At 34.6% G+C, this 16,598-nt stretch overlaps 1 protein-coding gene and 2 non-coding genes across 3 annotated transcripts; 1 reads left to right on the top strand and 2 right to left on the bottom strand.

Moving 5' to 3' along the window:
• Positions 1 to 2,967: 2,967 nt before the first annotated feature.
• Positions 2,968 to 4,553, top strand: LOC116004271 (aspartyl protease family protein 2). The gene has a single exon (XM_031244245.1). The coding sequence runs from the start codon at positions 3,035 to 3,037 to the stop codon at positions 4,388 to 4,390; it is 1,356 nt and encodes a 451-aa protein (XP_031100105.1). The 5' UTR covers positions 2,968 to 3,034; the 3' UTR covers positions 4,391 to 4,553.
• An 8,835-nt stretch (positions 4,554 to 13,388) lies between these two features.
• On the bottom strand, positions 13,389 to 13,462 carry TRNAV-CAC. The gene has a single exon. It is a non-coding gene; the product is annotated as a tRNA-Val (tRNA).
• A 1,049-nt stretch (positions 13,463 to 14,511) lies between these two features.
• On the bottom strand, positions 14,512 to 14,585 carry TRNAV-CAC. The gene has a single exon. It is a non-coding gene; the product is annotated as a tRNA-Val (tRNA).
• Between the last annotated feature and the right edge of the window lie 2,013 nt (positions 14,586 to 16,598).

The following is a 16,598-nucleotide window of genomic DNA, read 5'->3' as shown; positions in this document are numbered from 1 at the left end:
TAACAGCAGCGCAGCTCTGGAAGTATCCTTGAATGACATAAGCGACCTAAAAGTCAAGTAAGTTGCAATGAGGTACACAAACCCCCAAACTACAACCAAAGAAAGAAGTGATGCAGAGGCTTAATTAAAGACACACATCTCACAATTTACTTTTTCTTTCAAATCTTAGCTAATGAAATAAGCGGTAGGTCTTCGAAATTATGGTAGAATTCTTTTACAAAATATAATGGCAAATCTCATCCGTGAGCAGCAAGAAGAGTTGTAACTTTAACATTTGGAATGGGTGTGGCAATAATAAATCATAATTAATCCCCACGTAAAGTCACATCGGACCACTTTAATACTATGTAAATGCATAATGACTTAATCCCCTTCACACATGTCACAAAACAACCTTAATTTTTTTTTTTTTTTTCCAACTTCGGGTATGCAACGTTGAATGGAACAGAGAAAAGTAAGTGAAACAAACGCTGTATAAACAATTGGAAATGAGGACATAACCCACATGTGGCTGCATCCACCACATTGACTTTAACCAATATGGTAGCAGCTATATATATATATATATATATATATATATATTATAGACTCATGATCAAATGAGTCCACCATTCTCTATAAATTCGTGTGTGGACAGATCTAGGCCGTTTAGATTTCGTCAAGGGTGCACAGTTGCATAGTTTGGCGAAATCTAAACCATTGATCTTAAGCATTCAACGGCTCAGATCTGTTCACACGACTCATGGAAGGGGGACTCACATGAATAATGTCATATATATATATATATATATATATATATATATATATATATATATATATATATATATATATATATATATATATATATATATATATATATATATATATATATATATATATATATATATATAGAGTTTTTTTTTTTTTTGAAAAGTATATATATAGAGTTTTGGTGGGTTTTGTTAGTATTAATTTGGATCTATTACTCACCATTCAACCATCACCCAACAAATCATGTGCCGTAAAGTCTGCTAGCTTTTCCTGCAGTTTGAATGAGCGCATCATGTATTTTAGAGGGGATTTGGTACTTCTTAGCTTGCAAATTTATTATTATTTTTAGTATGTCTTCTTTAATAAAAAAAAATATTAGTTACTTTTTATTAAATATGACGGGAAAAATGTTACAAGATCATATAAATCGTGATTAGATCATTGTATTTTCAAATAAACGTGACTGAGTACCCTTGGGTGGTCGGGGAGTTGAAGATATACAAACCAAGCTGAGAAAGTCCGAGTAAAATGACATCTAGCATGCATAAAGTTTAGTTTTTTTTTTTTTTTTAAAGTACAAATTCAAACCTATAGAGATTAAATAGCTCTAGCGTCCAACCTGTAACTACTAATTGCATAACGAAAAGCCTAAAATAAAGTCAAAGGCGGAAAACAATTGGCCAACAAAAGATCTTAGAAGAAATGTCCAGTACTAATACAATCTTGCATAGTGGAGAAAGTCCAAGTAATTGTCAAAATCATGCAAATAATATATTTAATAGAATCACTTGATAACTTTTTATACTTCATCATAAATCACTCATTTATGGAAAAACCTATTTTACTTACAAAATTAATTAATTAACTACTTCAACTGCACTTCAATAAATACAACCTAAAATAAGCGAGGATGTCAACAACAATAAAATTAATGTTGAAAGAATCTGTTATCACTATACAACATCAACTAATTAATGCTAAACCGTCAAATTCATTGAAAGATGTTATATACACTCCGATCAATATCTTAGGCTAAACCCATAAAATCACTGCCCAAGAGTTGTTGGAGAAGGTAAATTGTAGTCATTCAGTCAGTCCCCAAGTTCCTAGCCTTTTTGATATGTATACTATGTCCACAAGAGGTCTTCATCTCTTCTGATCGATAAAGGTCTCGGAATGACCCACATATCACACATCACTATATTACCATGCACTCACATTTACTATATTTAATTATCATTTTATTAAAACCATCATATAACAAATAATTTAATTGAATATTATACTTTAATTAAATATCAATGAATGTTAAATCATATGTGTATATATATATACTAACACATGTAGGTGTTAGCTTAGTATTTAAAAAAATCAATACTTTCTATATTATTATTTTTAACATGTTTTACCTTCTCTTTATGTATATTTTGTAATAATTGTAAACTCTTTTTTTTTATTTGATAACATTTTGTTGTAATTTGTAAATATATATTCCATACATTGTATATACTAACATTAAACGCAATATTACAAAAAAAAATGATGTAATTGTAAATTAGTGTCAAATTTTGTTAACTGAACTTAAAAAATAAAATGAGTATTAGAAATGTTAGAATATTTTTTTCAAAAAAAAAAAAGAGATGTTAGAATATTCTACAGAAAATTGCTGGAAAAAGTTTGTAATAATTGCAAACTCTTTTTTTGTTGTTGTTGTATTTAATAGTACTTTGTTGTAACTTGTAAATATATATTACATACGTAGTATATACTAACATTAAACTAAATATTACAAAAATAATCATAATTGATTTAATTGAAAATTATTGCCAAATTTTGTTAATTGCTGGAAAAGTTAATGAGAAATGTCAGAATATTGTACAGAAAATTGCTGGAAAAGTTTAATGTGTTGATCAATAATAGTATTTTTTTACAATGGCTAGAGTTCAAAAAGTTTTACTTGTAATATCTATTCATTTATCTATACCTTTTCAATCTATTGAACTAGAAGATCAATCTCGTGACCTCTTATATATGGACGAGCCACTACATGCCATCTGAGCACTGCTTGGCCAAAATATTATTTATTTATTTATTTAAAAAACTGTAAATATTTTTTGTTTCTATTTATTTTTTAAAATGTCATTATTATTTATTTTTATATAGCACGGGAAAACACAAAAACGTATAAATGTAGCAAATCCTTTGGCACTCTTTTTCTTCTCTTTCTCCATTAAATCTCTCTGTCTCTCTCTCTCTCTTTCTGTCTCTGCCACCATTATCACCAATGGGAGCTCACTTATTGTTTCTTTTACTCTCTCTCTTCTCCCTAGCCTTAGCCACAGTCGCCGGCGCCGGCATCGGCGCCGGAGAATCTACATTTCAATATCTGAAGCTCCCATTGCTCCATAATCGCCCATTCCCTTCTCAGATCCTCTCCTCCGACTCTACTCGCCTCATTTCGCTCCACCGGCGCCGCGCTCAGCTGCCGGTCACCTCCGGCTCGGCCTCCGGCACCGGACAGTACTTCGTGGAGTTCCATCTTGGCACGCCGCCGCAGCGGCTGCTTCTGGTGGCGGATACCGGCAGCGATCTCGTCTGGGTCACGTGCTCCGCGTGCCGCAACTGCTCGGAGCGGGTCCCACACTCCGCATTCCTCGCTCGCCACTCCGCTTCTTTCGCGCCGGTCCACTGCTACGACGAGAAGTGCAAGCTCGTGCCCCACCCGAGGCGCGTCGCGTGCAACCACACGCGCCTCCACAGCCCCTGCCGATATGAGTATTTCTACTCAGACGGGTCGGTTACCAGCGGGTTTTTCGCGACTGAAACGACGGCGTTTAACGCCAGCTCCGGGTTACCGGTCCGGTTCAAGAATGTGAAATTCGGTTGCGGCTTTCGCGCTTCCGGTCCAAGCATTACCGGTCCGAGTTTCAACGGAGCTCAGGGGGTACTCGGGTTAGGCCGCGGTCCGATTTCTTTGGCTACTCAATTGGGCCGCCGGTTCGGCAACAAGTTTTCTTATTGCCTTATGGATTACACCCTCGCCCCTACGCCGAGGAGCTATTTAGTGATCGGCGATTCACAAGGCGGCGGCGCCACCAACGGCTCGAGAATGAGCTTCACGCCGCTGATTCACAACTCTGTCTCCCCAACTTTCTACTACATAGGGATAGAGAGCGTGAATATAGAGGACACGAAATTACCGATCAGCCCTTCCGTGTGGGCCATTGATGAGCTGGGCAACGGTGGAACTGTCATGGACTCAGGGACAACTCTGACATTTCTCGCCCAGCCGGCTTACACTAGAATAGTAAACGAGTTCAAGCGGCGCGTCAAGCTGCCCCAGCCCGCCGAGCTGACTCCCGGGTTTGACTTGTGCATAAACGTGTCGGGCCTGCCCAACCCGAACCCGAATCTCCCCAAAATAACTTTCCGGTTCGCCGGTGGATCGGTCTTCGCCCCACCCACCGGAAACTACTTCCTAGACACCGCCCCGGACGTCAAATGCCTCGCATTGCAGCCCGTCGCCTCGCCGGCGGCATTCTCCGTCATCGGAAACCTAATGCAACAAGGTTTCACGTTCGAGTTCGACCGAGATCAGTCGTTACTAGGATTCTCACGACACGGGTGTTCCCAACCGTGACCCGCCCGGGCCCGAACTCACCTCAGATTTTCTTCTTCTTGTTCCTTTTTGGTGTACCATTTTGTATTCTTGAAATTTGTGACATGATTTATTAATGTTAACTACGTATAATACTACAAAGTACATTACAATAATATTATATTACTACATATTTTTTGAATCACACTTTTTTTTCCTAAATTATATGCTTATAACGTTTTTTTCTAAGTTATTCATTATCTATATTAATCCTCTCAAGCTAAGACATTATGGTCTAGTGGTACTCGGTTGCACTCTTATATTGAAGGAGTGTGTTTGAGCTTCAGTGGGGTGATATCGACTCCTGCATTGTAACAGAGTCAGTAATACTCAAAAAAAAAAATTAATTTGTGATAATTTTTTCCTTTTTTTGTTAAATAAATATTTTCACCCGCCCTTATTTTTAAGGGTAAAAATGACCATTTAATAGAATGGGAAAAAAATTATCACTTTTAAAATAATTGAGGGATTAATATAGATAAATAAATAATTAATTAGGAAAAAGTATTATAAGCATATAATTCAAGAGGAAAAAGTGTTATTTTTTTAGTTGAATCCCTAACCCGGCCCGACAAAACACATTGGGACGATGTAAATCATGGTAACTCAGCTGAACAGAGAGACTAGACTTTTGTTTTCATGGTAACTCAGTTGAACACAAAGACTAAACCTTTGTTTATTGTACACAATGAGCCCTCACTTTGAGAAGTTGCTTCTACACGGTTGCTGGTCAAACTCGATTATTGATTTTTCTTCTCAAACTGAGCTGTTCATACGGGCTCCATTTATTAATTTTAATTACGTATACTACTACTATACGTACATTAATATATGAGTAGCTTAGGTGAAATTTTGTTATGTTAATTATTATGATTGGATGCCTGTTGGCACGACACAGATGTAAACAAAGAAGGAAAAGGGGGGAGAGATGTTTTGTTGGTATCGTAATGTGTCTGATTTTTTGTTTTGATGCTTTCACGTGAAAATCTTAAATGGAATAAGGAATGGTTCGGAGTTTAACATGTGGGTGAGGGTGTCTTCCGTGTGGGGATGTCTCTGTCCATAAGGGCTAACATCGTCTTTTCCACAAATCTCTACTATCCTCATATGGAGACCTACACTTGGCCGCCATGTTAATTAAGGTTGACACTTCTCTTGGTAAAAACAATTGTTGTATCGGTCACATAAAAAAAACAAGAAAATACTCGTAATGGTTTGTAGTTTAACTTGATGTCACGACTGAAGGCAACAATGTGGGGTCCAAACCTCACTAAAAATATGAATGAGTAAAAGGTTTAGAATGATGAAAGGTGTGAATTGGATGGTTTGAGTGCGCATAAAAACAAGAATTTAACCAGTCCCTGAATATACAGCTCACGATTTACCTCTGTAGTTACTCTAAGAGCAGGATCCCGTGGACTTAAAATTAATTCGGTGAAACTGAGATAACCTATATTTATTGCCTTAAAAGGTGTGCGGGTACTTTTGGTTTCGATCTTTAACTTCTTTGTCTTTTTATAAAATGTAAATCTTTTAAATGAGACTAAAAATTGAAAAATAATTAGAGCAAATTGTCATTTTGGTCCACTGACTATAGGGGTCCTATTAATTGCAGTCCACGACTTTCAAAACTGTTAATTGCATACCATGACTATTCAATTTTTATCAATTTTGGTCACTCCGGCCAAATTGCCGACCAAATGTCGCCGGAAAATCCTAAACCCTAAATTAATGAGGGCATTTTAGTCATTTCACGCATCTTTCTTCTTCTCCGGCGATGTGCGAATTTTTCCGACTGTCATTATTCAGATTATTATCGCGTTCTTTGCCGCCAGTGCGAATCAGATTATTATTGTGTTGGATGAGCATAGTATGGTAGCCTTTGGTCCCAATGGGGATAGGTTACCATAATCTGTGGTATATTATGCTCAGAGATACCAAAAGATACCATAGAAATGGGGGACAGAGCTCCATCTCCATCGTCATCGTCACCTGCTAGCCTCACGTCTATTCTTCTTAGATCTGGAGATTCGGCTCATTAGCTTTGTTGTTGGTGAGTTTTGTGGTGTTTCTTGATCTTCCGGCGGTGAGGTCCGGCAATGGCGACGCTCTTTTGGCGTTGAAATTTAGGATTGCCCCGTCGGGGTTATGGTTGGTTGGTCGGAGAAGAATGTGGGGAGTGTTTGCGGGTGGGAAGGTGTGAAGGGGTGTATGAATGGACCAACCCAAGTAGCTCCAAAACATGGTCGACCAAGTTGCTCGCCGGAGAAAAGTGGTAGCTCGCCGGAGAAGAAGAAAGATGCGTGAAATGACTAAAATACCCTCATTAAATTAGGGTTTAGGACTTTCCGGCGACATTTGGCCGGCAATTTGGCCGGAGTGACCAAAATTGATAAAAATTGAATAGTCATGATATGCAATTAACAGTTTTGAAAGTTGTGGACTGCAATTAATAGGACCCCTATAGTCAATGGACCAAAATGACAATTTGCTCAAATAATTATACATTAGTTATTAGATTGGATACCATTATTGGATTAATAAGTTTCACTTTTGGTGTGGTTTCATTGGGCAGTGCATTGGTGCCGTACTTAGATTGTTACAATAAGAAGTATATTTTGGGAGTTGGAATTTGATTTGTTTGTTTTTGTTTGGTTCTTTGTTTGTCGTGCAAATTGTTGTTTGATTAGTGTAATTCTTTGTTTGGACTTGTGATTTGTCTTGTGTAAATTTTATGAGATAAAAACCATTAGAGCTTTGTCTGGTCTCTCCTCATCATCATCATCCCGAGGTAGAAAATTTGAAGGTGTCGATTGACATTGATATCTATCTTACACAGAGTATAATTTAAAAGTAAATTGGTAAGACTTTAGATGTCTCTAAAATATCTTATACAAAACCAGAGACATTAGTACCGATTGACTAAGGATCTTTGACTCTTTTATACAAAATAGGTGTTAGAATCATATATACAATGAAGATGACTTATACAAATTGACTGCTGGTTAGGGATTGCAACGGGGCGGGACAGGGACGGGGAGTATATTCCCCGTCCCTGGCGGGGAATGGAAAATAGTCCACATCCCCGTCCCCGTGGGGAATTAGGCGGGGACGGGGAATTCCCATTCCCGATCAATTCTCAGTCAACATCTTAAATTAGTGTAATTTTAATTTTAAAAAATTAAAAAATCCCAAAATTTTTCCCCGTTCCCGTTTCAGACGGAGGCGGGGACATTACCATCCCTACTGCTGGTGAGACTCGAATCCCTAGTCTTTCTTTTCAAATTTTACCTCTGTGACCAATTGAGCTGCTCATGCGAGCTCTAAATTCTACATTCTCGATCTACATATATATTGCTTGAATTTAAATCTAGATTTCAAAGTACCCCAAACACTATATCCACATTACAAGAGGTACCTAGCTAGTAAAGAGAGACCAAAAGGTGTGGATATATATACGAGGTTGAAACTATCTTTAGATAGCAAATTAAAGTAGTTTGATTATATTCCTATATACAGTACAAATTTATAAGTACAAGAAGAATTGAACTTAGCTTTAAGGTATTGGATTCCTTGCTGTCCAAATTAATGTTCTACACACCTGGCTTGCCCAAAGCTGCCTCTCTTTTGGAAAAATGTCTTCTTTCCACACAACAATATAATTATAGTCAATAATATAATTATGACTAGGATATTATTACAATACTTTAAAAGATTACTGTTATTATTAATTTGCTCATCTCCATTATATTATGGGAGTGTTTAATTTGCCTCATTAATTAATTTCTAGTCAAGGATGAAAATTAAAAGATGTGTGTGATTTTTGAGAAATTTTACAATATATGTTAGAAAGGTATACTACTACTATAAATAAATAAATAAATATGTAGTAAGCTTTTATACTTTTTAATAAAATGTCACAAATTTAATCTCTAACCCGCAAATTAAATCCACCGAGGCACATCCAAGCAAAAGTTGCCAATGTACCAAAATCCATTAATCCAATGACACCTTTGCTACCTAGTTTTAACCCCACTTCGATATTATGTCTCCAGTTGGTATCGTGCACCCATGGTCCACAGTTAGCAATTACACCAGCATATGCCCACTTAGATCCACCATTAGGGTTTTTTTTTTTTTTTTTTTTTTCCAATTATAATAGTCATTTTTCCGAAAATGAATGACCAAGTGGCCGGGTGAGGTATGATTCTTATATCTAAAGATTACATTCTTGATTTTTACGAACACATTCTCTTGGTCGAGTTTGTTGTATATATATGGTTTTCTTAATGCAATTTACATCATTCTCAAAGCAAGGTTGGAGTTTCAATGACAGTCTTTGTACGCCTCTGCCCGACATGCCATTTGGAAAGACAGTATGTAAATCACGGTGACTCAATAGTTTAGCAGACATGGTCAAATGTCTGTGCGCACAAGGGATTTGCTCACTTTAAACATACGATGTCGATGTTCGAACCTTGATCTCTTTTCCCAAATTAAATACTGCCTACTGAACTAGTGAGCTAATTAAGTCCGTGCGGACTACAAGTTTATCCTCCTTGTATATATATTTTAGGATGCAAATGAAGTACTAAAACACGAAGAAAAAAAACATAAGTCTAAATTTGAAAATTTGAAACATTAAGAATCGATGCAACAGTCAAGAACTAAAATTGAAAATAGCTAGCTTCATTGAAAATTACAAGTTATCTTTGTAATTAACAGTGAGTTCATATGATACAAACATAGAATTAAAAATAGAAAGTATAGAATTAAATGTGATGACAATTTTAAAAGATTATTGAGGATAAATGTAAGATTAACACAATAGTCAATGGCTAAAAATAGAATCAGCTAGTACACCAAGCTAAGTATTTGACCCAATAATGTTATATATCTAAAATTTCATAATTGTAATAAAAAAAAAGAAAAAGAAAAAAGAAAAAAAAAAGATGAGTAAATGACCAATAATTCTTTATATCTAAAAGTTCATAATTGTAACCACAAAAAAAAAAAAAAAAGGAGAGAAAATAAAAGGTGAGTAAATGATCTCTAGTGGCAAAAGGAGTGTTGCTTTTGTTGAATGCTTTTCCCTCCCAACCATGCAAGAAAATTATACGTGTTGTTCCTCTCAACATTATTGACTCCATTTGCCCTTTATCCATAAACATATAATAAAATGTGTAAAAGAATAAGCATTTGAATTAATGAATTTTCTTATGTATTTTACTATAATATTTCTTTCTAAAATTAAAGTTAAAAATAAAAAGTGCGTACACAATTTTTTTGTTATATATTTAAGTTAATATATGTAATTACAACCAAGGCTTATAAATATATATAACATTTTCGAGTTAACAATACAACACAACCATAGAAAACACAACAAAACCTAACATAGCATAGTGATATTTATTGGTTAGTCAAACCAACATGCTTTCTTCGTTTATTCTCTTTATTTTTTTTAAAATAATTTTTAAACTCAACATTTTGTATTTTCTTTTTGAAAGCCAACATTTTGTATTTAATATTACGTTTAATATAATTTTTTAATAAATAAATTTTATATACCAATAACTCAATAACTAATATTAATAACATTAAACTAAATATTATAAAATGTTAATTTGTAAATAACTTAAATAATTCTAATTTATCGAATTACACATAAAATATGACCAAACGACTGAATGAGTGCATGAATACATTATACATGAATTATCATTCCGAGGAACAGTTTCGCTTAGAAAACTGTACTTTGTGAAAAAAAAAAAAAAAAAAAAAAAAACATTTCTGTTTTCCTAAGGGAAACGTGATGTTGAAAACATCATAGTAGTTCTTGTGCAGACCACATGTTGGAAGCACATGCAGTTGAGTATCTTAGTTGGATCAAAACTTCATAGTTTTTCAAACCAAGAGTTTAATATTTTTTATACTTAGGTTAACCATTTTCGTTGGATAAATCCTAAAATTATAGGATCTCACTCCTGAAGTTACGGTAGAGTTAATATTACTTTTTGTACTCGGATGATATTAGCGTCTTCACTGTTAGTCTTTAATCGAAATATCTAAAATACTCACACTAATTGAGGGGGGCAATTTTTTTTATTTATTTATAACACAGGTTTTCCTTCATACTTTAATTTGCCAGACTATATCCTAGTTTCGATGAATCTACCCCTAAGTTTATGAGGAAGTAAGTCGAGCTAATCTTGCTTCGGGCAAACACCAAGTTGTCACTTTAGCGCATAAGAAGTGCATCCCAACCTCAAACTTTCAGGCCCATTTACGAACTGGAGAATTTCTTCCGCTTTTGAGAAGACTAGAGAATTGGGAAATAGAAAAGGTAAAATATGTTTACTAACACTGTTTTCTATTTTGAAAACTGGAAACATTTTCTAATTTTTTAGAAAACTAGAGAACTTAAAAATTGATTTCTAAATGTAAAGCATAAACATCTTGCATCTATTTGGCTCTATATCGCTATTTATAGCCACATTCTCACATTATACGAATCAATTAAAAAAAAAACATTTTCATTATTATCTTTATCATCCATCTTTGTTTTTGTTTTATGAAGTAAATGGAACCTCAATGTTTGTGATAGGGATTGAACCCCACCTTACTATTGAAAGTAAATCTTAAGTGAGTGTTGTTTTCATCCCCTATATCAATGCTTTGGTGGCATTAACCGGTGCAATTTAGTACAATATTAAGATGGTGAAGATATTTTAAATTGAATTTGACTGATTCAAGAAGTTAAATAGGCTAAGTTAATTAAATCAATAACTGATAATTAAAAGTAAAATAGAAAAATACATGTATTAGAAGAGCAAGGTAGACTTAATAAGCCCATTGGGCGGGTATGTTGATATGCATGGTGGCTAATTTTGCAACGGAATTAAATAAAATGAGTAATGAAGTGATTAAAGGCCGGATTTAAAGCTAAGAGAGGAAGATAGAATTAAGGTTTTGGGCAGTGTAAATTGAGACAACTCATGACAGCAATGATCATTTATAGTCCCAACCTGGGGTCGTTGGAGCAACTGTCAGAGGGAGTAAGTTATTGCCCAATGCATAAGGAATGGAGAAGCACTTGCGTTCATATATTGGGAGACATTGCCACATGCAGACCAACCCATATTAACCATTCCATATCCAATCATCAATACATTTTTCACTTGCCAAGATCTTGTGTTATAGTGACACCTGATTACACTCACATATAAAAGGAAGTGGGTTTGAACCGCAGTGGTTGAAAAAGTAATTATGAACATATACGATTGCACAATCAATCATTACAAGTTGCATAATTCTAATTACAAAAATGTCACCATAATTTTTTGTGGCTCATCTAAATTAGCTTGAATACAAGTAAATTACTCTATGTATTCATCATCGATCATCGATTGAACTCTTTATTGGGCTTTCATGACCCTTCCTTTAATATTGTACAAACCTAATACAAGTTATAACTTACAGATAAAAAGTAAGAACAATGTAAGGAGGAATATATCCTACAATATCCTTTATAAACTTATAAATGTAAAGTGTTCCTATGAAATTTACATTTCCATCTATAAATATATGCAAGTGGATTTTGGTTGAGCTTTTCCCTTCAAGGCACGCAATTCTAGTCGGATAATGGCCTTATGCCCTTATGGTCCATTGACCATTGCTTTCTTTCCAGCCCAATATGGATGAAATTAAAAATGGGTAGTGGTCCAATATAATGCACTTTCTTCCAAATCTCAAGTTTATTCCATCAGTCCAATCATGTGTATTGACCATGCTATAACATTTTTACTGGTTCATATATGCATGCATTACACTCTCTCTCTCTCTCTCTTCATATATATATATATATATGATTCAGATCAAATAAGAACATGTGTACATGAGAGAACTAGGAACTAATAAGAGACATCCATCTGGAAAGATTTAATAGATCATACGCAATTTTTAAAAAAAAAATAAAGTAGCATTTTTATAAATAACTCAAACTTTGAAACACAAATAATAACAATTTGTAGTGCACTTAATAACATTATAAAGTACAACAATTAAAAGTACACCCGAATTTCGAAGTGCAAGTAATAACTCAATGGAGTGAACTTAGCAACATCATAGAGTTTCCTCCAATGGAGTTTTGGTTTCTGTCTGCTCTGTTGTGCTGGTGGGCACTTAATAACACGATGTATGTTGTGCTGGTGCCTACTTATAGAGTTTCCTTCAATGGAGCTTTGGTTTCCTTCAATGAGAGTATTTCTCCACTTGTGACAAAAAGAAACCGGTGAGATTGTCGGGGAAGAAAAAAGGTTATGAGAGATGGATGCCATATTTTCAAGCTTAAAGAAAAAGGGCTGATAGAAGTATTAGAAAAGAAGTTTCATGGATTGCCAGAGCAACCCAGGTAACTTCTGACTGTGACAATGCTCTTTATTGTAGAGTGTCCATCAATGGAGTTTTGGTTTCCGATTACTCTGTTGTGCTGGTCAAGCAACCTCACAGCAGTTGAGACTCCTACATTTGTTTTGTGGAATACATGCTTGAATCCTCGAACGGAAGAAAGGTTAGTTGTCCATGGAAGGGTGATGGTTGGCGCATTTGAGACAGTCATCGAAAACAATGCCGACAAGAGGGAACCCTTCGACGTGACAAAACTATTGGACATCAAAATTCAACAGAAACCATGGCGATATCAACATAGGATTCACAACGAAGAAGAAGATGGCAGGGACAGAGAATATTTCTACAGAAATCTATATTAGAAAGACAACTTTACTCTTATGATTTTAGCACTAATAACCTAATTAAAAAATAAAAGTTTTCAGCTATTTTTAGTCAACTAGTTAATCATTATTTTCTAAAAGGAGTGATAGGGAACTCCATCTACAATTTAGAACCCCAAGAGAAAAAATGGAAAAGGCTCCTGTTATCAGGCTGTCATAGGAAGCAAAATCAGACGAATAGATCATCATGTCTGAGCCCGGGTTCGAACCGGGGACCTCTAGTGTGTGAGACTAGCGTGATAACCAACTACACCACCCAGACAACGATGCCCATTTTCATCATTCAAAATTTTAGATAGTGAATTAATACAATAATTAACGTGTTTATTTAGTTATTTACTTTACCAAAAATGATGTGTAAATATTTCTTGGTTTTAAATTATTTTAGTTGACTAAATGGCCTGCGTCAAGCAATTTTGCATTATTTTTTTTTCAATATTTTTTATATGCTCAGGAAATATTTGAATTGAGTTCAAGTCCATCCACAACCAAAATTTGATTCATGCTCAAAGTAGGATTTATCAAATTCACGAGCTTGGGTAGTGGTTACGAGTTTTCTAGTCATTAAAAAAATTGATTAATGCTATTGGTGTCACCATTTGGTTGGCGATCCCTTTGGACACAACTTTTAAACCGAGTGGTCCATGGTGATACCCTTAAGTCAGAGTTGAGTATAGGGGGCAAAGATTACGTCGGTTGCCTCGTTAAAAATCTTAGACTAAGAAAAATTCATTGGGAAAAAAATATAATTCAGGAAAAAGGACAACCATATACACAATATTCAGCTAGGGCGAGAATTCCAACCACCTCTATAAAAAATCTAATCACTTCTACAAAAAATTTGGCGAGCTCCGTGAAAAATCCAACTACTTCACTGAGACCCAAGGCAGACCGCTGAGGTTGCAAGCCGACCATTGAACACGTTATCATCCTACAAAATTCCACTACTCAATCAACTAGGGAATAATCCATCATTCACTCTTCTTAGATGTGGCAAACGACTTCAACAAAATTTTAGAATCTCAAGAGAGAAGACGAGGGTTAGTTACCATATGTAAAAAATTGTAGATTAGATTTTATTAATTGTAAATTAGAGAAAATTGATTTAAAAAAAAAAACAATAATGAATTGAAAAATTCTGATAATAATAAACTAAAAATAAATTTGAAAACTTTACGTACTAATTAAGTTGGATCAAATTTATCATTCTTTTCTACAAGGTGTGATAGGTACTTATCTACATTTTAGAACCCCGCAAGAGAAAATGAATAGTTTGTGACAATATATCCAAAACCATAAAAGAACGAAAATTGTCTGAGCCCGGGTTCGAACCGGGGACCTCTAGTGTGTGAGACTAGCGTGATAACCAACTACACCACCCAGACAATGATGCCTAATTTCGTCATTCATAATATTAAACGGTGACGTAATACGATAAGTAACGTGTTTATTGCTCCAATCTCCATGACTCCATGCAAGTTAATATGTACATCATTGAAACACTTCTTAAGGGCATCCTGACATTGCTAGCACTGTTTTGCTTAAATTCTTGTAATTCTTTGATGTTATTATTTTCCTTTATATGAAAAAAACAATAACCTAAATTTTGCATATTAAACTTCATTATTATTGTTTGGGATCATTCTTGATAGTTTTATGAAACCGGCCTCATCATAAAATGGGATAGGAATATAGATGGAACAAAGAAAAAATATGGATAATTTTAAATGGACACTAGGCCCGAATAATATTCATAAGAAGAGATGCTAATAAATAAATAATAAATTAAAGCTAGTCCAAGAAGGGTCCAAAGTCAAATAAAGTGGATCAAGCCTTCACTTGGGGTCCAAACCCTCAGGAAATGCTTAGAGTAAGATTTGAACAGTAGTGTGTTGACTGGACAAGGAAAATAAGACCCGCTCTAGTACGAAGGTGATGAGGATGATGTTAGAAAGGGGCCGGGGGCAATGGCACCTTGTTATAGTGTTCGTCCCCCAATTATAGTGTGGAACGAGTGGTTGTCAAGATATGGTCTACCTTGTCCACCCACTTGGCCATCCAAGATCACACCATGAGGTCACTAAGCTACCTAGCTCATCTCCCTTTACTAATGAGTATTGTTTACTAGTTTGCACAAGACGTCATATAGATTAGTTGGAATAAAGTGTAATTATGTTGTGTTTCTTTTTGCAGGTTTACAGCTTAATTACTTGAACTATGTAACTTTTTAGGCCCTAATTGCCTTTGGACCTAGGTCCCATGACTTTATCCGTTCTGAACTTCATATTATTTTCTTTGAGATTGAGATTGAGATTTATCATATTATTGTAACAACAAAAATTAAACTAGAGAATGGGATTACGAATAAACCACACTCAAAGATTTTAATATATAATAAAGTAACTAACTTTAAATAATGTTAATTATAAAAGTAATAAGGTCTCATGCATTCTTATCAATCTCACATGGTATAGGAGAATGAACAATCAATGGCTCAACTTTCGGCTAAAAACGGCAATGGAAAAATCAAAGAATGTGAAGAAATGATTTGTGGTGTTGACATTAGTTTGCAAAGCACATTTGGCTTCTTTGATACTTTTTACTTCTTTACGCCATGCTTAGCTTCACAATTGATAATAATAAAATATTAATTTGATTTGTTCTACCTTGTGACCCTTGTAAAGGCAAAAACTTGTTTGAGACCGTCTCACCGTGAGACGGGTCGGATCAAGATGTGAATGTAACACTTATACGCACAAATGTCATACTTATATGCTTAAATGTAATACTAATCAGGAATAAAAAATTTGTTACTTATAAAGGTAAATGTAATACTTTTAAGGGAAAATACAATACTTTTACATTTCGATTTAAAAGTATTACATTTTTCCTCAAAAGTATTATATTTTCCCTTATAAGTAAGGAAAACTTGTCAACATTACTTATTACGAAAAATGTAATACTTTTTCTCTTATAAGTAACAAAAATTGTATTCCTTATTAGTATTATATTTGAGCATATAAGTATGACATTTGCACATATAAGTGTGACATTCGCATGGTGCTTCGACCCGACCCGACCCGTCTCACGAATAAGGATCTGTGAGACGGTCTCACACAAATGTGACCCTTTTGTAAAAGCCTAGGTTCGACCATAATTTTATGTTTTTTTTTTTAAGTGTTGCAATTTTCGGTAAATTAATTTGGTTATATAATAATATTTGACTAGAGGGTAAATTTTATGAAGTATACACATTTGGTTTATTGGTTGAATTTTGTAGTCGATTTTGTCTTGTAACGATTATAATAATTGATTTTTTAATTTTGGTAGTTTCATAATAAATTAAAATTTTTTGTACAAATTTATCTAACTTTACTATTCAATTTAAAAACAAAAAC

This window comes from Ipomoea triloba, chromosome 14 (assembly GCF_003576645.1).
Source record: "Ipomoea triloba cultivar NCNSP0323 chromosome 14, ASM357664v1".
NCBI classification, from domain to species: domain Eukaryota; kingdom Viridiplantae; phylum Streptophyta; class Magnoliopsida; order Solanales; family Convolvulaceae; genus Ipomoea; species Ipomoea triloba.
Note: the sequence above shows the minus strand (reverse complement) of the source record. Positions and strands in the feature narration are given on the sequence as shown.